The following is a 21116-nucleotide window of genomic DNA, read 5'->3' as shown; positions in this document are numbered from 1 at the left end:
TCTGGACGAGGAATCCACATAATGTTTTGTGCTTTGTGTCTTTGGTGTCTAGGGCAAGAGGGCTCTGAGTCTGTTGCTGACAGCGCCGAGTAAGCTGCATTTGGCTCCTGAGGAGCTGCAAAGGGTTTGGCCTTCGTTCCCCTCCTCACTTCCAGCTGGGGTGATGCGTCCCTCCCTCTCAGTCCATTCCCCTGGTGATGTCACCCACGGTGGCGACAGGCAGCACTGACCTCCCGTGCCACGCTTTTGTTCGCCTCTGAGCTGAGCCCAGGCTCTAAGCTGTGCCACAAGGCTCTGTCGGGACCGCAGTTGAGAGCCAGGGAGGGGCAGGGAGTTTCAGGGCACGAGCCAGCACGTAGCAGATGGTCGAGTGACCTGCCAAACACACGGGAGCAGGATGTGTCCCAGATACGGGACTGCAGTGGCACGGCACTAGGATGCTCGGTGCAAGCGCTGCCCCTTATGATGACATCCCTGAGAGAGAACCGCTTTTTGACTGCATGATTTTCTGCTGGTATTAGAGTGCCAGAAACCTGGGGGAAGGAGGATGTACGGATCACTGGGTGCTTGTCACAAGGCGCGAGACCCTAGAGCACCATGTTGCACAGCTTTCTGGCTTCCTAGGCATTGGTAATTCTGTGTGGTCAGAGCTGTAACAGAGGGTAAGACACATGGGCTCACTCTTCTCCCTTTTATCAAAGCAGACTCTGATTTAAAGCACTGTAGCGCTCAGGAGAACTCAGAACTGTTGTTTAGTGCCAGTAAACTCTTCCTGGTGACATGCAGTACCTGGGCTTTCAAATTTGTGCATCCCATTCTGAAGCAGCACAAGGGATGTGTTTTGTATGCTAGCCTGAAACCACATGCCATGCCGCCAGCAAAGAGCGACTTGGTTCTCTAGGCAAATCCCCTCTGAAAGCTTAAAGGCAAAGAGGAAAGACCGAACAGTGGCAAACTGTTGAACTCCCGCTGCTTCCTATTAGTTCTGTTCCAGATAGCGCCGGGGTTACCGCACCCTCTCAGATCTGCAGCTACGTGTCCAGGTGACAGAGGCTGCTCCTGCCAAAGCAGCTCTCTACTGGACTGGGGCAAGTGGGTTAGATGAAAGCCATGGAGAGCTGGAAGGGAAAGTGTTCCAACTGTCTTTCTGTAGATGAGCGACAAGTGTCGTGTTTTTTCTAAAATGGGTAGCTGTGTTATGCTAAAAACAGCCAAACGTTGAGGAGGTAGAGGAGGCGAAGCAGATTTTCAAGGGGAGTAGGAACAGCTTTTCCCATCCTCTAAAAGGGCGAACAGGAACAGGGCTTTAGGAGCAGCACTGGCCCCACACGTGACCCTCCAGTGGCCCTAGAGCCAGTCCTGCCTTGTGGCCAGTTCTTTCTCATCCTACAAGCAGCAGACAGGGGAAATTATAGGGCACCTAGAAGGGAAAGTGCTAGCTGAGGAAGCAAAGGCAGATGTTGCCCAAGGCTTGAAGCCTCTCCTCAAGTGTGCCTTGGCCCTCTGCCGGCTGATCTCTCCCCACCCCCCCAGCAGCCTTTTGGGCATGTGATGGCACACAGGCAGTGTAAACAAGGAGGGTCAAATGGGACAACACAGTGTAGGCTAGTGTGTGGGTAGTTAAAAAATACAGTAGACTCTTTAAGTCTCAAGCTTTCCATAGCATGCACCTGGGCAGCCCGGGTGTAATTCCTCATAACTCCTAAAGCCATGATCGTCTGGAAAAGGGGGAGCCTTTATGGTCCTGGCAACAAAACTTGCCAGTGAATCCAGCCCAAGGAGGGATACTTCCCGAAATAGCTGTTTCTATATTTTTCTGTGATGAGCAACTCCTTTCCCCCCTTTTCAAGGAGTAGTGCAAGATGGATCAGAAATGTAGAGAGGAGCCCTTCTTACAGAGAAGGGCACAGTGCCTCACAAATAGCAATGTATTCTATCAGAAGTCACCTCCCTCTGCCTAGCTTCCGAGCACAAAAATGTTCAACTTGAGCATCTCTAGGTGAAGAGCTGCTGCCCACTCCCCGCTGGAGGGACTCGCTTTCCCATCGGGCAAACTAGCAGAGGGGATGATCTGGCCCATCTCGCTAGCGCGCGCCCTTGGCCACCCGGCAGCTACCACTGCTCATCTTGCTGGAAACAAACCCGCAAGCATAAAATGCAAATCTGACAGTGCCGCTAGCTCGAGATGGCTCTGGGAGAAACAGGAAGAGAAGTGGGGGGAGCTTTAGGCAGAGGTCAGCGGTACCTCACGTCTAAACGCCTGCCACTTCGAAGTGGCAAGTCGCAGGCAGGGAACAAGCTATCAGATGTCGCCAGGGTCGCCTCGCCAGCAAACACACACACACACCACCACCACCACCCCCCTCCCCGCCGGGCGCTGCACCGAGGGGGTGCCGGCATCCCCGCGCGGGATGCGCTCAAACCCCTGCGGGCGCGCAAGTTATTTTCTGAGCAGCAAGTGTGCAACCCGTGGGTCGTGTTGTCCCCCGTCCGTCTCCCCCTTCCCCCCCCCCTCCCCCAGCAGACCCGCGGGGGGCTGCAGCACGTCGCGCTGTGGCCGAGGCCGAGCGGCGCGGCCGGCTCCCCGCCAGCCCACTCGCGGCACCAGCACCGCTGGGGGGGGGGCACGACACACGGGACGGGACACGACACACGGACGGACGGGACCGGCGACAAGCGGTTGTCCGCAGGGCTGGGGGCAGCGCTGCCGCCCTCCGTGCTCCCTTTCCGCGTCCCGTCGTCCCCCCACCCCGCCAAACCCGGGGGGGGGGGGGAGCACCCCGCGGGGTGATGTAACGCGGTATTTGGGGGGGGAGGGGGTGCGCCGAGCCCGCCTGTGCACCGCGGTGGGCAGCCCCCCGCTTTCCCCGGCCGGGCTCACCTGTCCGTACACCTGGATGGGCTCCGGCGTGCGCGGCGCGGTGCGGCGGCTCCGCGGGGACTCGGCGGGGGCGGGCGGCGGGGCGCGCAGCAGCAGGGCGGAATGGCCGCCCGCCGCCGGCAGCAGCGGCGGCAGCAGCAGCAGCAGGAGCGGCAGGAGGCGGCGGGGGAGAGGGACGGCCCGGCGCGCCCCGCCGCTGCTCGGCGTCGCCATGTTCGTGCCGCCGGGGCCGAGCCGAGCGGAGCGGAGCCGAGCCGAGCGGAGCCGCCGCGCCGCCGCCCGGAGAGAATGTGTAACGGGCAGCGGAGCCGCTCGGCGCCCGCATCCCGCCCCCGCCGCCCGCTCCCCTCGGGGGATGCTCGGAGCACCCCCCTCCCGGCGGCCGGGAGAGAGGCCGTTCGCGGCTCTTCGGAGGGCGCTTGGGATGCCAAGGAAGGAAGATGGGAGAAAGTTAGCGTAAATGAAACGAAGGGAAATGAAACGGCAAGAAATGAAGTCGAATAGAATGAAAATAAAACGGAATGAAAGCGTTGCAGCTGGCTTCCATCTGGGGGATGTGCGAGGTCCCCCCCCCCAAAAAAAAAGAAGCCTAGCTGCACTTTTCCTCCCACATGCAGCCCCGGAAGCATGTGCCCCTCAGCCCGGGACGTGGGCCTAAAGCACCCCAGTATTGGTGGGAAGCGGCGTGATTGCCCACGCAAGTGTCCAGGCTGAGGTTTTGTGGCGTTCCAGGCCTGGTTGCCACCAATGGCACCTGCGGCTTCCTAGGGGGTGATTACCGTGAGGGGCCCTGTGGGGAGCCCTGGAGGGTCAGGCGGGGGTGGGCCGAGCACGCTGCGCGTGCAGTGTGCCACATGCCAGGATGGATGGATGGCGCTGGAAATTGCCAGTTGCCAAGCAAAGCCCCACTCCCTAATCTCACTGCAGCTAGCAATCTGCAGCTTGTCCCGGTGATCTACTGCTCTTCTGCTCTTCCCATTTGTCTACCGGTTTGGGGGATGTTTGAAATTAGGCAACAAACCTGTGGTTGTGAGCACAGATGGCCACATATCCTAGGCCACCAGCTATCGCACACACACGGAGTAACCATGTGCCCTGTGCATGGGGACCCTTTCGTGACAGGGATGCCCCGGACCCCTGACGGTGCCACCGAGCGCCGCCCTGCTTCCCACAGCGCCTGGGCTGAGAGCACAAGGCCTTTCTGCACCAGGACCTGTAGGGTCTGCTGGGGGAAAAAGGGGCACGTGCTCTCCACAAGCATTACCCTTCCCTGGCATACCAAACGTGTTGGTCAAATGTCTTGTGCCAGGTGAGCAAGGATAGCCAGGAGAGGTGGTGGTTCTGGTATCGTAGCTGTTCTGGATGCTTTAATCCCACCATTGACCACAGGGAGGGGGGCAGATCCCACTGCAGCGTGGGATCTGCTTGGCTTGCAGTTTTGAGCCCTTTCCAACCTAGTGGAAGCTCTCTGCCACTCATGTCCATTCCCCCCGGTCCTGCTAGGAGCACGTGCGCCTGGTCCCATTTCTTTCTCCAAGGTAGCATCTAATCCGTGTGTCTGGTAGTTCTGGCAGTTACTGACGTGGACCCATCCCTGGGAAGCCATTTTAAACATCTACCCACATCATGCAGCAATGTGTTTTTGAGCGTTGGTCTGGGGGTCCTTGCTATGTCTTACATTTCATGGGAAAGAAGAGCAGCTGGTAAAAACTTTGGTTTCCTGTAACGGAAGATTTATGAGGTCTGTGCAACCTGTACGCACTGGGGACATTATCCTGTGGGTCAACAGTAATGCTTTGTGCCTAGTTTTTGTCAAGCACTGTCACGGTGCTGGGGGGCTGTTTCAGGTAAGCACTTTTCCCAGCAATTGGTCAGACCAGCCAGGGAGAACAGGCTAGCAAGGGACTCGCCGGCAGGGCAGCCTGGTGGGCAGTAACATAGGCTCGGGTCCTTGCTGCTGAGAGGGTGGGTTTGGGTGTGATGAAGAGCTGCGTCTGCCTCTGGATGGGCAGATGAAGGTGTGGATGGATGTCAAGAGGAGAGAGGAAAAGGCTCAGATGATTTCATACATTATGGTGACAGACTTCCCCCTGGTACGGTTCTGGTAGCCCTCAGAGTTCTTCACCCTGATTTCTGCCATCTTCCCACCTGGGCAGAGTTGGGAAGGCGAGTGCTGTCTCACCTGAGCCGCTGTTGGGAGCGGGAAGCCAGAGGCCCCCGGGGTCCCTCTGGGCCCTCCTGCCACCTCTCCCACCCATGGCTCCCAGCAGGCGGGTTCAAGCCGTGGTGATGGAGTGGCTCTTTCCACCCAGGGTTGAGTTAGCTAGCTGTGTGCTCCCCCATAAAACACTCACACAGGTAGCGTGCCCGTGCGGTCCTAGTAACTCATCGGCACAGCAGAGATGACGCACGGTTATGCAGGGATAGTGCGGGACCACTGCCAGTGGTAGCAACCCTGATTTATCAGGGCAGGCCAAAACGCTGGCGTCCCAGACATGGGGATTTCCCTGGTGCTGCCACAGGCTGCAAGAGGCACCTCTTGCGCATCCCTTCCAGAAAGCAACTTGGCCGACCTCTGCCCGGGGCTCGCGTGGCCGTACCGAGGGAAATCTCTGTAATGCGCAGTCTTTATTGGTGCTGGACAGTGCTGTGTCCTGGGTGTTACGGAGCAGGGGTGGGAAGGGGCAGCTGGGATGTGAGGCAGAAGGAGAGCAGCGGGTTCGTGCCCAGGTGGCAGGGAAGGTCTGAGGCCAGCTTCGCCTGGGCTCCCGGCGGTCAGCGTCCAGTTGTCCTGCTGGCTGGAGGGACGTGCAGCTCCACCTGAGGCTCCACGTTTGGCAGCAGATGTCAGCTCGTCTCAGCGCTGTGCTTCATGTGAACGTATGGTCTGTGCGGCTGAGGCAGTTTGCCGGCACCCAGCTCTGCTCACACTGAGCACGGGGGACGTCACGGCCCGCACTTGGGTGGATGTGTCTTATGTGATTTGTCTGACTGAGATCGTGCCTCGGGAGTCTAGGACAGTGTGAGGAAAATGAGAGTTTTGCTTACAGATGCCGGGTGACCCTTCCTCTCTCGCTTTCCTCCCCCTCCTCACCACTGTTGGCGCAGTCTCCTTTTGCTGCTGTGTCTAGCCGGGCAAGGCAGCTCGAGCAGGGATCTGCCCTCCGTTCTGCCGTGATGGGCTGAGGGGTCATGCCCGGCTTGGCCCCATGTCCAACCTGCCGAGGCAGATGGGGAGGTGGGGGGTGACCGTGGGAGATGATGGGAGAGGTGAGCTGCGCCTATTGCTTGACCCTGCCTTGTCTCTGGAAGCCAAAGGTGTTTTTCTGGGCATAGTCGTGGCGCTCAGAAAAGGTCTAACCTGTTTTTTAGCCTCTTTCATCTCAGAGGCACTGAGAGCAGACTAATGGCTTGTGTCTTCTCTGCCCTGTGAGCCGTTCTGGCATTTCTAATGTTGTCGGGAAATCTTCAAAGAAAATGGACGTGACCTAGCAGCGAAAGAATGGGAGCTTATAAATCCTGTGGACAGCCCCAAGGCAGTCTTGCTCCCCCTTATTTCGCTTGCTTTAATAGCAGAAACGTTGTCCACAGCTTTCCCCGAAGTGCTTTCTCCTAGAAACCTAGTTAGTGTATTTCAATTATCGAGTCAATACAATTATAAGCTCTCCTAATAAACCTTTTAGCGGTCTTGACTCAGTGTAATGTCCCTCTGGAGGACTGGAGGTCACTGTGGGTAAGGGCAGAGTCAATAAGGGAGTTTTATTGTGCAGGAATCCCTATAGCCAGTCGCTGCCTGGAGTGGATGTGACGGGCAGGTAAGAGAGACCCAAAAAGGCTGTGGAGGCATTTCCCAAAAGCACCACCCCATCCGAGCATCCATCCCATTGCCCGCAAAACGACCTGCTCTGCCACCCCAAATTCCCCAAAAAATAAGGAATAGAGAGGGAGGATAGCATAAGAAATAGTAAGAAATGAGGAACTGGCTTTGTAGCAGTTTCTAAACAGAGGAAATCGAGGTGGGGGGGGGGGGGGGGGTGTGGAGTTGCCAGCCTCCTCCCAGCCTCTTTTTCACACTCCTTGAAGGGTGGCCGAGTGACACAACCGTGAGAAGGGTCTGTGTGTCGTCGTCGTCCGTCCCCCCCCCCGCAACCGTGGGACTCCCTCCTACCAGGTCACTGTGGTGGGTGTGAGGGAGAGCACGGTAGCGAGGACCTCTCGGGTGAACCTAGTGCTCACAGATGAATAGCTCTTTCTTTGCGGAGGGAAATACACGTTTCCTTTGGCAAGGTATTTTTTGTTTCTTGAAAAAAGAACCCGTCTTCTGGTGTAATGGGGAGGGGGAACAGAGCAGAGTTTATTTTAAGGTCCATCTGGATTTCATCAGCAGCAAACACCATGAACTCCGAAAGCAAGGCGAGGAGCGCCCGGTCCCCCAGTTTTCCTCCCCCTCTCCCCCTCACCTTTCCCTGGCACAGCTCTAGAGTATCCGGAGGGTTTAGGGGACCGCGGGGGCCGGAAGAGCTGTCCCCCACAGAGCCTTACCGTGAGAGCAGAAAGAGTTGTTTAAAGGACACATCACATGTTGCTGGAGTCGAGTCAGGGAGTAAAACAGCCCGCGCCGCTGTCGGAGTCCGATCTCAGTCCCGACGCATCGGAGAGCTTGGTGCGAAGGGATGCTGGGGAGGAGAGTCCACCGCTGCTGCGGGAAGAAGGGCTGCACGTGCAGCTCGCTCCTGGAGCGAGCAAATCAAGGTGTGAGCTGAGCGGGCAGGTCTCTGAGCAGGGCTGGCAATTTGCCTTTTTTCTGGCTCATCTGGGAAGGGAGAGAGCTCGTCTCTCCTGGGAAAGCGGGCACTTGCTGTAGGGCCATAGGACGCAGGGAACTTTCAAAGAGCAGGACCTGCCTTTGAACCAAAGGTCTCAGGGGATACGACCTCCGAGCCCTCCTGCCCCCCTCGGGGCCACCACGCGTCACGTTTTTGGGATCCGGTGTCTGCCAAGAGAGGAGGGGTCTGAGGGGGCAATCCCGTCCGGTGTGGACGGGGAGCTGGGGAGGCTGAGTTGCGTCTGCGCGTCACAGCACCCATCCTTTCGGAAGTTCCATGAGGCGCTGCTCTGAGCAGTCACTTAGACGTCGATCTGTGGGATCTTCTAGCTTTGACATGAACAACTGGCAGCCTTTTTGCCAGAGGAGCCAAATCTCTCAGCGGGGCATAAACCGAGCCCTGCAGGTCACTAATCCTTTCCTTTCCTCTCTCTGCACTCTCAAGCCAGGAATCCCTGGCTCGAAATCCCAAGCAGTAATCATTTCCTACAGCTCTCGGATCTTGCTGGTTGCAGAGCTCCAGCAAAGCCGCTCGCTATTGCTGCAAGGGCAAGCGGTCCCCCGAGACAGCCGAGGAGGGAAAGGGGACAGGCTGAATGGGCAGTGAATGCGGGCAGGGACGGAGGCACCAGCTAACTGGGGTGTCTGTCATTACCCAGCGCAGCTGGCCAGCAGCAGCCTGCTGCAGGATGATGCTTTGGGCTCAGCTGGACTCACTCAGGCTCGGGTTATTCCTCCCTCTCTATCCGTGTCTAAGAAGGGCTGAAGCCTGGCAGTGGATGCAGGCAGGGGAAGCCATGCCCCGTGCCTTCAGGACAGGTCTCGTCAGCTGGACTCAGACCGGGGATGAGGAGGCAGGACTGTGTCTCAGATTTAATAACCAGATTAGTGAAAAAGAGTAATCTGGATTATGGTGTGGCTGGCAGAGGGGGTAACGCAGAGAGGCACATACCAGTCCCGTGGCTCAGCTTCCCCGGGACTCCGTGTGGGTCGCCGCACCTCTCTGCCCCGCTGCACGGTCTCAGCAGCGAGGGCGATCGCATCACCACAGCTGCTCATCGCTTTGTCCTGCCTGTAGGTGCTCGCAGCCTGGCCAGTGAAAGACAGGCTGGGAAGAAAGCCCACGTAAACTAGGGCACGATACGGCACGGCCAGCAGCACAAGCCTGGCAAGGTCACATCGCCCTGCGTATTGCACTCGAGAAGCCCGGTCCATGTCCAGCACCTGCCCGGCAAGCGGAGCAGGCGAAAGCCGGGACACAGGGATTTCGGAGCGGTGTCACCCTGATGGCAGGAGAGGGAGGTCTCAGCCCCCACACATGGCTAAAAAGCCCCAGGCGCCGTGACGGGTGTGGGTTGCCACCAGGCTCCCTGTAGGAACATGTCCCTGATTATCTGCTCGAATGCCAAGCAAATGGGCTTGAGTCCAAACCCAGGGCCTAAATTTACCTTGCGTAGCAAGAAGGCCTCAATGCAGGTCTCAGTAATGCTCAGTGGGAGGACGAAGGTTTTAATTAATCTGTTCGTAGCCCGAGGTAAAAGCGATAACGGTTGAGATGGAGGCCTGGAAATGTGTTGTCTTTTCCCAGGGAGCCGTTTTCCAGGCAGATTGGCCTCTTTATAGTTCCCAAAGTAAATCAGTCTCCCAAACCATCAGCCGCGGCTATCTTCAGAGGAAGGTAGTACCGTGCGGGAAGGATAGCCCCAAGGTCGATCGGATTTGGAAGGGCAGCAGGCCTGCCAAATGGAGCAGAAGCTACTTCTATAGGGTACGCAGCATATTCATTTGGGTACACGAGCTGTAGACTCCAATCTTGTCTCAGCCCACTTGCAAAGCGATGTCACACAGTAGGTCTCTGGAAGGATACCGTACCTGGAGAGGGACAGATCATCTGTCAAATCTGTAACGTATTTTGTCGGCAAGGCTAGCTCCTCGCAGGGCTAGAGGCTTCCCGAGTCACCAGGCACGTGCAGTGCTGCATCTCAGCACCCCTTTGCCGCATCTGAAATCAGCGAGGTTCTGTCTATGTGGAAGTGGAGAGGGAGGCGTCCGGGCACCCCAAGGACCGACAGGTTTCGCGAGAGCCGGATCAGTGCCACGCCGGCGCGTCGTCCCTTTGGGGGACGGCCACACCAGAGATGCTGGGGTTGGATTTTCCCCTACGTGTACGTGAACAGAGGCGAGGCAGAGCTTCTCAGCCAGGCAGCATGTCTGTGTGGGTTTTGAATGGATCCAAGGGTAATGGGTTTGATCGGTGCCTGGAAACAAAGAGAGATAGCCAGGGACTGCAAAGCATCGCTCGGTCTGCTGCTGGTCTCTCGAGTTCTCCCGGCCAGTGACGAGGGAACCTCCTCCTTTCCGGCAGCTTCTTGCGGCTCCCTGGCTGCCGCACGCATTGTTGTTTGGGTCTGCGCTTTGTGGGAGTATGGCTTTGAGTTGGGAAGGTAAATGTCTCCTCGGGTGCATCTTCCCACCATAAGGGAATGGCGTCATGGGCGGCTCGCTCGGCAACTGGTAGGTCAGCCACAGGGCAGCGGTAACGTTGGGCTTGCGATCGCTCCCACTCGTTCCAGAGACGGCACTAGCCACTCGCAGGGTCAAAGGACAATGATGGTGCCCAGTCTCACACTTATGGCAGACAGGATCCGCTCCCAGCTGTCCTTGGCTAAAGTTTAGTAACCATACCTCGCTGATGAGCGTGTGTTTTGTAAGAGGCGTGGAGACTTCCTAGCGGGACGGGTGTCCTGGAGGGGGGTGATGTTCCCTGGGAGCCCGTCCCCAGCGGGACCGGGCACGTATAATGCAGCAGTCACACCCCTCTCCTGTGTCTGCAGCCCCTTTCACGCAGCAGTCAATCGACTGCAGCATTTACAGAATCCACACAGTATCCGTGTTTCACGCGAGCATGGATGATTTTAAGTATAACCGGTTTCCTTTGCGTAGGCTGAAGTCCGTGTCCCTCCAGGCCCTGGTCACGCTGTCCTTTTTAAAAAATGGAGCCCTCAAAGAGCATCTTCCTCCACTGGGAGTCAGCAGAGTCCTGTTCATGGGCCTTATATATATAAATATATACACACACACATATATAAAGTGTATATAAATTATATATAAAGTGAGTGTGTATATATATATTTTTATGTGTGTGGGTGTATCTTTATATGCATATATGAATATATATAGTTATATATACATTTAGATGTGCATACAAATATATACCTATCTATAGAAATACATTTTCTATAAACATTTATCATCAATCTACAAACCCATATGTTTATATTTAAAAGTATGTATGTCTGCACACACATATATATAAAATTTACAGATAAATATCTACATGTCTGTGTCAGGGTGTGGGTGCATAAATATTTTCTTCAATGAAGAAAAGCCACACAGTGTAGGGCACTTGTGCACGGGTATGTTTCTCTCCAGATACCTCAGCCAGGCAGAAGGTGTGATCATCAGGGCGCAGGGGCTCCACAGAGCCTTGACGAGGGTTGCCGGACTGTGGTCCGCCATGGGCGGCATCAGGTAGTTGTCAGTGTCCCCTCGGAAATGGGACCGGCCAGGGCCTGGAATACATTATTAAAGGCTGGCAGCACACCACTTCGTGCGCCCAAACTGGGAGCTGACCCCGGAGGGCCGCCAGGCTCAGGGCGCAGCACAGTGATGCAGGACCGGGTGCCATGGCCAGCGTCTCCACCATAGGGGTTGGTAAAGGAGAGAGGTGTTTTTGCCCCCACCCCCAGGCAGGCACAGTGTCACAAAAGCAGGCCGGCACAGGAAGGACGGGGGGCAGCGGAGCCTCCGAGACACGTCCCATCGCGCTTTCTCCCAGTGAGCATCTCGCATGCTGTGGGCCATGCCGAGCTGTTACGTGAAGGGTCAGGTATGGACATCCTGGTGCAATGGTAAACAGCAGCATTCGTGTGAAAAACTGTGTGAGCAGAGGCCAGGTCGGGGTTATGGCTTTCAGGCTTCCCTGGAGCGGCACGCTTCCTACAGGACAGGTAGCTGGTGGTCCTGCAGCCGCGTCTCCCCTCCAGGAGGTTGCAGGTGTGTAATAAGGAGAAGTAGATGTCTAATGCAATCTGAGCTCCACGGCTGAGCCGGACAGGTCATTACCGTGTTTTGCGCTGACCTTTTGCCCAAGCAGTCCCTTTGCATCACTCAAGGCTCCACCAACCGGTTCCGCAGTGCCACATGTCACCCCATCTCTGCGTGTAACTTGCCTTCTTGCGCTGCATCCAGCTGTTCATCTGTCCTTCTCAGCACACCAGACGGCTCGCCGCTCAGGTGATCAGGTCTCCTAACCTTGACCAGCCGCAGCAGGCACGCCGTTCTTTTGGGACCCAGTCCAAAGCTGGCTCTCGGGCAAAGCCCACGGCGCCGAGAGGTCCTGCAGGCAGGCAACGGATGCAGTGCTCCAGGGACCGGTGCTTAGCCAGGCTCACCTGGTGGCAGGCGATGGTGCCGAGGTCTTCTTCAGCCACACAGAAACGGGTGGGAGAAGTGGCTAGTTCAGGATATCTCCTGACCCTTCAGCTTGGGGACCAGGCAAAGCACCACCAGGACAGGCATTGGGCAGAGCGGGAGAGTCCCTCGTGCTGGCCGTCAGCCTGGGCACTCCAGCCACCGCTCTGGGGTTCAGAGGTCTCAGTCCACCTCTGCCTTGTCTGCAGCCAACCGCAAAACCACACGTGGCAGGAGAGGCCTCCCAAGACAGAGGTCGGCATGTCCGGCACCCTAGCCACGCCACCGGCCGGTCGAATGCCGTCCCCTTTGGCGGGGCTTAACTGAGTCACGTCCATAAGCGGGCAACCAGGGTCTTGTCGTTTGCTGGAGCACCAGGGTTTAGAGGGAAATGAAGGAAGCCACAGGGTAGGGGAGCAAGAATCTGGGGCAAGGGGACATGACAGAGTCCGAAGCGACGGGCGCACACTTAAAACAACCTCAGAGGCCCTGGGGTTGATGTCACACGATTGCAGGGCTGCGTGGCTGGGAGCCTCCGGGAGCGAGGGGATGAAGGGGCGAGGGCTGTCTCAGCCTGTGGTGGCAGGGATCAGGCAAGCTGGGTGGGGGGCAACGCAAAGGCTGCAGCCGGGCGGTCCTGTCAGGCTCTGTAGCCTGCCGTGTGTCTCGTGGAATTGTCCTCAGTGTGCCTCTGCGCCTCGTGCCATCTCCAACAGCTCTGGGCTGCCCTGCGCGTGTCCTCCAGCAGAGCTGGTGCAGCAAAGCCACGCCTGCCTCTGGGCCCCATGCTTCTGGGGCAATGAGGAGGAAGAGGAGAATGAGGAGGAGGAGGAAGAGGAGGAGGATGGCCATCCACGCAGGTGCAGCTCTTGCTGCTGGCGTGCCGCAAGCAACACCTCCATCTTGTGGTAACAGTGGCGTCAGGGTCCCAGATATAGAATTGTGTCTGTCCATGGTACAGAGCCCCACTGTCACAGGGGAGGACATGTCCCATGCCGGTGGCCTCGGTATGGCATGGCACGTGTGTGACCGGCACGTCCTGATCGCCCTGTCACTCTCCGGGGTTTCGGTGGGTCGGGGCGAGTCATTGCTGAGGCAGGGCTCGGCGTGGGCCAAGTGGAGGTAGCCCTCACTCCCCCGGGCTAGGGAAAGCGGTGTGCCCGCGGCACGGTAGCAGGACGTGCCGCCAGGTCTCGGGCTGGGCTTTTGGCCTGGTCCTTTTGCCACTTTGCTCAGGGTCCCCTTGTGTGACACGCCTGGCCCTGCTTTTGCACATGCACGTAAATTCCTTTCTGTGTCGTGTGTGTATTGCTGGGTGTAGGGCAGGAGCACTCATGAGGTTTAAACTTCATTTCTATGCATGGCTTTTGGGAATTCGTCTCTATGTCCAGGGCCTCCTTTGCCTCGCTTCAACACGTTGTGCGGGTGAAGCCCCATGTGGCCTCTCGCCTGAAAGAGTGCACGTGGGTCCTTGGCAGTAGGCAGAGGGCTCACATTGACTGGAGGCTTATGGTTTATTTCCTCTGTCCTGTTGCTGATTTTCAGGGGTGTGCAGTTGAAGCCATCCAGCTTACAGAGGGTTTTGCCTTTGTCACGGTCAAAGGCAAGAGCCTGCAGTAAGCACCCATGCGTGAGGCATCCCCGGAGCACTGGGCAGCACGCAGCTTACGGGCATGGACAGGAGCAGGCAGGAGCCCAGGTCCAGCGAGCTGTCGTCACATGCACAGTGCCAAGAATGGGGGGCCCAGTCCTGTGTGCATTTTGTGTTTTGTGATGTCCCATCTAGCACCGCCCATGCGCTGCAGAGGGAGCGCAACCTGCTCTCGGGGTACCCTGGCACCGCGGGCAGCCAGAGAGCTGTCTGCTTTTTCCTCTGTGCCAACTTGTGGGCTCATCCCTGTTTCATTCAACTGAGGTACGTCCGCAGCGGTTCCCTGATGGGAGTATGTGGCATGTATACCATGTGTGCCCTGAGCTGTTAGAACCGAGCAGTCGTGCCTTACCACAGGCAGTTGCAGGGAAGCACCGTGAAATGTAAAAACAATGGAGACCACCCTCAGTTGTAAAGGTGACAGGCAAAGCAATGCCTTTGGTACAGAGGCACTGCCTTCCCGGCTAAGGGTTGGGATCAGGCATGCATGCCAGGCAGTAGACGGGCTGTATGATGAGAAGCGCTCTGGGGAGTTGATGAAAGAAGAAGAGGACTGCAAAAATTAAGGTGCCCCAGGCATGTTTATGTCCACATGCAGCAGCAGCACGGAGCCGCCACAAGGAGCCGAGAACATCCGCCAGCGCATTCAGTGCACAAGCGTCGGTGCAGGCTGGCCGAGGAGCCGGCAAGGCAGAGGGAAGTGCCGGTCGCGCAGCATGCAGAGGCAGGAGCGCGACGCACAGTAAAAACAAGGGAATTTGTCGTGGCTGGACGGAGCCATTGGGGTGACCCTGCCGGATGTCCTGCCCGTGGCATGCAGCCAGTCCCCATAGATTTCCCGCGGGTGTTTTCATGAGGGCCCAGGTGCAGACAGGTCACCCGCAGGAGGAACGTTGCTGAGAGGCAGTGGGGGCTGGAGGTCCCCCTGTGTGTCTCACCTGTCGGCCTGTGGAGCCAGGCAGGGTGAGGAGTCGGCCAGGCTCACGCGGCCCACAGGCTCTGACACAGCTGGGTTTGGCTGTTGGCCATCTCTTGCTCCCCACGCGTCTTCCTAGGGACCATCTGCCCCAAGCTGGACATGTGCCCAAAACCCCTGGCTGTTACCCCCAATGGTTTTGCACACATGGGGTTTCAGCATCGGCAAGGCCATCACCATGCACTAGGCTCAGTAAAGGCAGAGAGATGGGGCCATGAAAAGGCCTGGGGGCTTCCTGAGGGACTCGTGTTGTTAGGGAATCGGGCCCCTGCTTAGCACGGTGGTTTGCACCGGTCGGCGATGTTGTTGCCGTGTTTGATCTGGGCCTCACCTTGACTCTCAGCAGTTCTCTGGGTTCCAAGTTCATTGGCAAACTCAGGTCAGGGTCCCTGCATGCATGGGAGAGAATGAGTTGTCGTGGGGAGGCAAAAACTGAACATGGCCTGAGCTGGGGAACCTGCCAGCAGAACAGGACCCTCAGGGTGGTCAGCACGGGGGATCCCACCGGCATCACCTTGCAGGACTGGTGCCTGTTGAGATCATCGGGTGCCATGCAGCATGGCAGTGCAGCCTCAAGCCCTACCCTGCCTGGGGGATGGCAGAGACGGGGTGGGCAGCAGAGGTGCTTTGGAGGAGGGTACTGATCTGCACGATCTGGGGAGTGGAGAAAAAGATGGGAATCAGCTGGGACACATAGTACCCTGATGACCAGCTCTGTCGGTGTTCTGAGCAGCAAAATGTTGCGCTCTAAGGGGTTTTGTGTCACTATAAACCCAGAGGGGGCTCACCAGGTGCGGGAGCCTGGCTGTGCCGTACCTGGGAAATGTACATGTGTGCTATAGTCTGACACCGACCCCGTGCTGTGTGTGAATGTCCCCTGGTGAAGTTCCAGCCCGTCCTCACAGCTTTGCGTGGGTCTGGATATATTTACAGGGGCCAAGGAGGGAAGAGGGTGGGGTGAGGGCCAAGGCCACCGCCGCAGACAAACGGCAGTGGTGTGGCGAGACCCTGGGGCGCTGTCGGCGCCATTCACCACCAGGGTCACGTCCCTTTTCTGCCATGACTGATGCCGTATGGCAGGTGAGCGCAGGGTGGCCGGTGAGGCCCGCAGTGTCGTCGGGCAGTCGGGTTTGGCCATTTGCACCGCAGGCAGGCTGGCACAAGGTGGAATGTGTGCTAGTCCAAAACCTGCGTGTGTCCCTTAAAGGTGCCCAGCAGGAGCAGGGTAGGTGGTGGCAAGGGTGCAGTTTGTCAGGAACGGTACCGCTGTCAGCATCCTGCCTCGGGCTGGGAAGCTGAGAGCTGGGTGCCATTGTCATGCAGGGATGCAGTCAGGTGTAAGGAGGACCGGGGGGAGCAGAGGCAGCTCTTTCCGCTCCACCCGTGAACGGCAGCGCCGAGCGCGTTACCTGCAGCGTGCCGTGCAGTTCCCGGTGGCATGGCGGGAGGCCGGGGAGCCCTGCGCGCCCCCCCCCCCCCCCCCACGCTTCTCACCCAGCTGGATTGAGCCCTCACGGCCGGCCCTCAGGAGGAGTCGTGGGGGCTGGCTGCTGGTGACGTTTTCCCCGTCCCCTTTGTCATTCTGGCAAGGGGGGAGGAGGCGACGCACATATTTGCTCCCGGAACAGCGCGGGGTCAGCCTGTTGTGGGTTTCGTAGGGGAGAAACAGGGTGCCCCAGCAGGCTTCGTACGGCATCAGGAGCGACGGTGAAGGGACCAAATGGCAGCCAAGTTGGCGAGCGAGATTTATTGAATGCGGATCAGACCCAAAGGCAGGGCGACCAGGTTTCAGCAGAAAGCATGCCAGGCATTAAGGGGGAAAGCCAGCCACGAACCCTCAAGCAAGGAGAAGCCTCGCCCTTTGTCTCTGGGTGCCTGTTAGTCCTTTTCCCTGCCTCAATGTTCTCAGGGAGCTCGAGGGACTCACGGGACTCAGAGCCCATCTTTGTCCTACAGGCATGCTGTCGCTAGGACATGTCCTATCAGCGCCCTGCGGGATGTCCTCAGGAGAGAGGAAGGAGGAGAGCGTGTCAAGCGCCAAGGAGTCCCTACCCCATCTCAAGGCTGAGCCCTCGCCGTGCCGAGGAGCTGTCGCCGAGGACCCGCGCCGCCTCTGAAAGGTAGGCGCTTGCGTCTTTTTTTCACGTAATACAGCTCAGAAAAAGATGTGGTGGTGTCAGCCTCTCGACTCGACTCGACTCGTCCTGACGGACTCCACAACGGTGAATCAGTAACAGCAGCCTGCAGCACAGACGGACGGAGACCCTGCCATAAGCCATGTTCTTCTTGTATTTGTGCCATGTTATTGTTCTTTTTGTAAAGCAGCAGCACAGTACTAAAGCAGGGCAGGGACCTTAGCAGAGATCCAAAGGCAGCCAGGAGCGGGGCAGGTCTGTGGCACAGAGCGAGGCTGGCCACTGCCATTTCAAGAGCAGGGGTGGGCCGGAGCGCTCGCCAAGAATCGCCCCACCACTGGTCACGCCATCGGGGGACGGGGGCTTTTTGTCCGTGGGAAAGTCATCTGGAGAGGCCGGGGAGGAATGGGAAGAGATCCAGCTGGGGAATCTCATCCCACAGAGGGGCCGGGCTGTTGGGGAACCCTACTCGGTCTTGGCAGCCGGGGGGCCGTTGGATGCCCCCGGGCCTTTCTCTCGGAGCTTGCGCAAGTAGTCGTGGGGGCCTTTGCCCTCGAAGGCCGTGGGGCTCTTGTAGGAGCCGCCGATCTTGTCCCAGAGGGTGAAATACTGCCCATAGTTGTAGTCAAAGTACAAGTGGTGGTCGGTGTGGTGGGCTGAGCCGTTGATGACGTGCCGCAGGAGGCGGGGGACGCGGTAGTCGCCGTCGTGAATGGAGATGGTCCAGACATTGACGAAGATGTAGAGGCCCAAGTAGGTGACTTTGTGCAGGGGAAAGAGGAAGGGGTAGATGTGGTAGGGCAGGCTCTGCATGAAGCCGTCGACGGGATGGAAGGCATGGCTGGCGAAGGGCGTCGCGATCTTCCAGAGGTGGTGGGGCTTGTGGAATCGCTGCGGGGAGAGGGCACTACATCAGTCCCTGAGGCAGGGGCAGGCACGGGTACCATGTGGGCCCCCTCCTTTTAGGGGGTCCCCTGGCTGGAGACGGACCCACTGCCCAGGAGCTGACAGCCATTGCCGCCCAAAGGGCAGGAGAGGGACATGTGCCCTGACAGGCTCTCAGCTCCCATTGCATCGTGAACCAAGGTGAGGCAAGGCCTCGTTCAGCTAGGCGGAGCCTGCCATTATCCCTGGAGCACGCCTTGCCTGGGAGGACCGGCTCGGCCATGGCCCCGGCACTGGGGCGAGGGCTCTCGCCCAGAGCCTGCCATCCCGTCTCGTACCTTATAGAGCAGTTTGTGGTGGAGAGCACGGTGTATCCAGTAGATGCCCATGTCAGTGAAGAGGAGGAAGGACAGCATGCTGAGGAAGACGCCTGACCAGCCTGGGGGAACAGGGACATTAGAGGCGGTGCCGGCGGAGCCGGGGGCCATGAAGGCGCAACCTCTCTCATGGTGGGGGGCATGCACGAGTCTAGTCGGGGTCAGTCCCTTTGAGGAGAAGCAACGAGAGGGTTGGACAGCCTCCCATGAGTCAGGAAAAGCAAGCGGGGCACCGAGTTGTCGGGAGCCACTCCCAGGGAAGGGAAGGCCTTCTTTCTAGGGGGGTAAGCCTGCGTCATGAGCTGATGGGAATGGGCATCTCCTCAAGTGGGTCAAAAGAGAACTTTGGATTACAACTAACAGATGGGACTGCTGGCTTGAGGCGGGAGGTACCTGGAAGGATTTTTTGGGGCTCATACAAGGTGTGCCATCATCAGGAGAAATGGGGGGGCCAAGGGAGGTGACATGGGTGTCAGGGAGAGGGTGCCGGCCAGTTGAAGGGGTGTGGGGGAGCAGCTTACCATATGGGGAGTCCTCAATGTTGTCGTAGAGCTTGCTGTAGCCCCGCACCTCGGCGAAGAACAGGGCAACGGTGGGCACACTGATCCAGGGGAGGGAGCGCAGCGCGTAGGTGATCTCCCGACGCACCTGGTTCTGCGGGGGGGGGGGGGGGGGGGGGGAGGGGCAGTGGAAGAGAAGCATCAGTGGAAGAGGGAGTACCGGGAGCTGGGCAGAGACCCGAGAGCCCCAATGCCCTGGCCTTTCATGAGACAGGGAGGGCCGGCGCCGAGGCACCAGTCGGCCTTTGGCAGAGGCGCTTTGCCGCATTGCCTGCACTGCAGCGTGCCGCCCATCTGGGGAGAGCCATGCTCAGGGAAGGGCAGGTCCAGCATGTTGTGCAAGCGGTACTTGTTTCTGGTAAGGGATGACCAAAGGGTCCCTGCCGGCAGGCACCAGAGAGCTGCCAGGCGCTGTCTCTGCCACTGGTCAGGCAGCCATCGACTTGTAAAAATGGGGTGCCGAGATGGGGGGTTGGTCTGTGAGCGTTGGCGGCCAGCTGCAGCGAGAGCGCTCGTACCGCTGTCCCCTGGGGAGTGACACGTGCTGGGGAACACGGGGCATGAGGTGGGCACGGTCGGTTTGGACGCGTATAGGGATGGTGTGCTTTTGGAGCAGCTGGGGACCCCCGGGCTGCTGCCGTGTCTGGAGCGAGGTGGTTTGTGGTGGTCGAGGGTGAAGAGAGGGATGTGATGGGTGTGTCTGTAGGGCTGGGTGTTTAGCAGATGGTCTGGCCTCTCTGCCGGGCCCTGACATCAGTGGGTCAGTGGCAGGCTCTGAGCTGTGTCCTCATGTTTTCCAGGGGTTTCTAGGGGCTCGGTTTGGTGGTCTGGGGTGGGGGGTGGTGTGTGTGTGTGTTTCATGAGTGGCGTGCAGGGCAGGGGTTGGTACGTGGGAGAAAAGTATCCCTTCAGGCATGAGAGTAGATAGCAAATGGGCAGCGGGGACAGCACGGTGTTGGCATGTGTCATTTGGAACAGCCTCCAACCAGAGGATGGTGAGAGGGATGCCAGTGGCACACGGCAGGTCCCGGGCGAGGTGGGGTACCGGTGTGGTGGGGTGGGGTGGGGTGCACCCACCTCTAGGAACTGGGGATGTTTCTGGAGTTCATGGTCAAAGATGAAGTAGTAGCTGAGGGTGCCGAAGAGCAGGTAGAGGGCGAGTGCCCCCAGGTTGGTGATGACAAAGAGGCTGAGGAGCTGGCGGCAGGGCTCGCCTTCGGGCCAGCTGGTGGGGTACACGTAGGGCGTGAGGAGGTGCCGGTCGGCGGCATCCAGGACCAGATCCATGGCGGCTCCTGCGGGAAAGAGAGGGTCGGTGTGACCGGTTGTGGAAAGGTCACAGGGGGATGTCGGCGCACGGTGCTGGGGCGGGGGGGGAAGAGGCGGTCAGCGTGTTTTGGAGGCACAGGCGAGGCGGCAAGTCGTCCCCACGCCGCCGCAGGGCGGGGGGGGGGGGGGCGGCCCGGTGCAGGGGCGGCCGAAACGGGGCGTCCCGCGGGTCCGAGCCGTTGGCGACACTACCGGCGCCGCGCTCGGGGAGCGCAGCCGGGGCCGAGGCGCGGTGTGTCCCGTCCGTCGTCACACACACACACACCCCCACCCACCCACCCCCCGTACCCCGGTACCTGTGCCTGCGGGTCCCGGCGCGGCGGTAGGCGGGGAGGGGCGGTGCTGCCCGGTAGCGCCACGTGACGTCACCGCCCGAGCGGCTCGCGCCACCGCCGGCGGTGACGTCGCGGCGGGGCGGGGCGCTGGGGACAGGCCCGGCCGGGGCGGCCCCGCCTCCTCGGAGCGTGTGGCGGCGGGCACAGTCCCGCGGCGGGCCGTGCCGTGCCGTCGGTAACGGAGGGCCGGGCGAGCGGTGCCCGGCAGCCGCAGGGGAGCGGGGGGGGCGGGATGTCGCAGCGGTGCTCGAGGCCGAGCGGCCCCCGTGGGCGGAGGACGGGCGCGGAGGGAGCAGGCTGGGCCGTCAGCCGGGGCCTGTGTCCGTACGGCAGCCCCGTCGGGTGTTGGTCGGGCGGCCTGGTTGGAGGGAGCGGGTATGCCGGCGGCGTTGCCTGTCGTCTGACTTGGGCGTGACTTAACGAGGCTGGCCGGGTGCAGGCATTGCAGGTGCCCTGTTCGGTGGGATCTAGGGTGACTTGGCAGCCGAGGTCCCGGCAGCCGGGCCAGCGAAGCCTTCTTGGCACCCCCTCCCGCCTCCTCCGTCGACCCCGGCTCTGTCTGTGCAGAGCGAGGGGCCTGGCCGTATGGAGCGTGCCGGCCCTGGCCCCGTAGCCCCTCGCAGGTGAGCTTTGGGGCTCGTGATGAGCCCCAAATGCCAGTTGGGCATGGGCCACGGTGGAGCAGATAC

At 59.2% G+C, this 21116-nt stretch overlaps 2 protein-coding genes across 3 annotated transcripts in view; both read right to left on the bottom strand.

The window, feature by feature from the left end:
• Positions 1 to 3151, bottom strand: part of SORL1 (sortilin related receptor 1) — a 48496-nt gene extending 45345 nt beyond the window's left edge. For both annotated transcript variants that reach the window (XM_049799827.1, XM_049799829.1), the window contains exon 1: positions 2882 to 3151. In XM_049799827.1, coding sequence (XP_049655784.1) covers positions 2882 to 3094 — 213 coding nt within the window. In that variant the 5' untranslated portion in view covers positions 3095 to 3151. The remainder of the gene's footprint in view (positions 1 to 2881) is intronic.
• A 13383-nt stretch (positions 3152 to 16534) lies between these two features.
• On the bottom strand, positions 16535 to 20509 carry SC5D (sterol-C5-desaturase). Its single transcript, XM_049799834.1, has 5 exons — positions 20389 to 20509; positions 19841 to 20058; positions 18725 to 18857; positions 18165 to 18265; positions 16535 to 17832 (listed from the first exon to the last, which is right to left on the bottom strand). Exons 2-5 carry the CDS (start codon positions 20048 to 20050, stop codon positions 17407 to 17409), a joined length of 870 nt encoding a protein of 289 aa, XP_049655791.1. The 5' UTR covers positions 20051 to 20058; positions 20389 to 20509; the 3' UTR covers positions 16535 to 17406.
• Between the last annotated feature and the right edge of the window lie 607 nt (positions 20510 to 21116).

The sequence above is a fragment of the Accipiter gentilis genome, chromosome 5 (assembly GCF_929443795.1).
Source record: "Accipiter gentilis chromosome 5, bAccGen1.1, whole genome shotgun sequence".
Lineage (NCBI taxonomy): Eukaryota > Metazoa > Chordata > Aves > Accipitriformes > Accipitridae > Astur > Astur gentilis.
This window is presented reverse-complemented; position numbering and strand designations above follow the sequence as displayed.

Bases quoted from the DNA above. Each gene is read 5' to 3' on its own strand.
- SC5D (XM_049799834.1), bottom strand. From the start codon at position 20,050: ATGGATCTGGTCCTGGATGCCGCCGACCGGCACCTCCTCACGCCCTAC. The intron at 18,266-18,724 runs GTAAGCTGCTCC...CTGTTCCCCCAG, and splicing joins CATTGAGGACTCCCCATATG to GCTGGTCAGGCGTCTTCCTC. The intron at 17,833-18,164 runs GTACGAGACGGG...CTCTCCCCGCAG, and splicing joins ACCACAAACTGCTCTATAAG to CGATTCCACAAGCCCCACCA.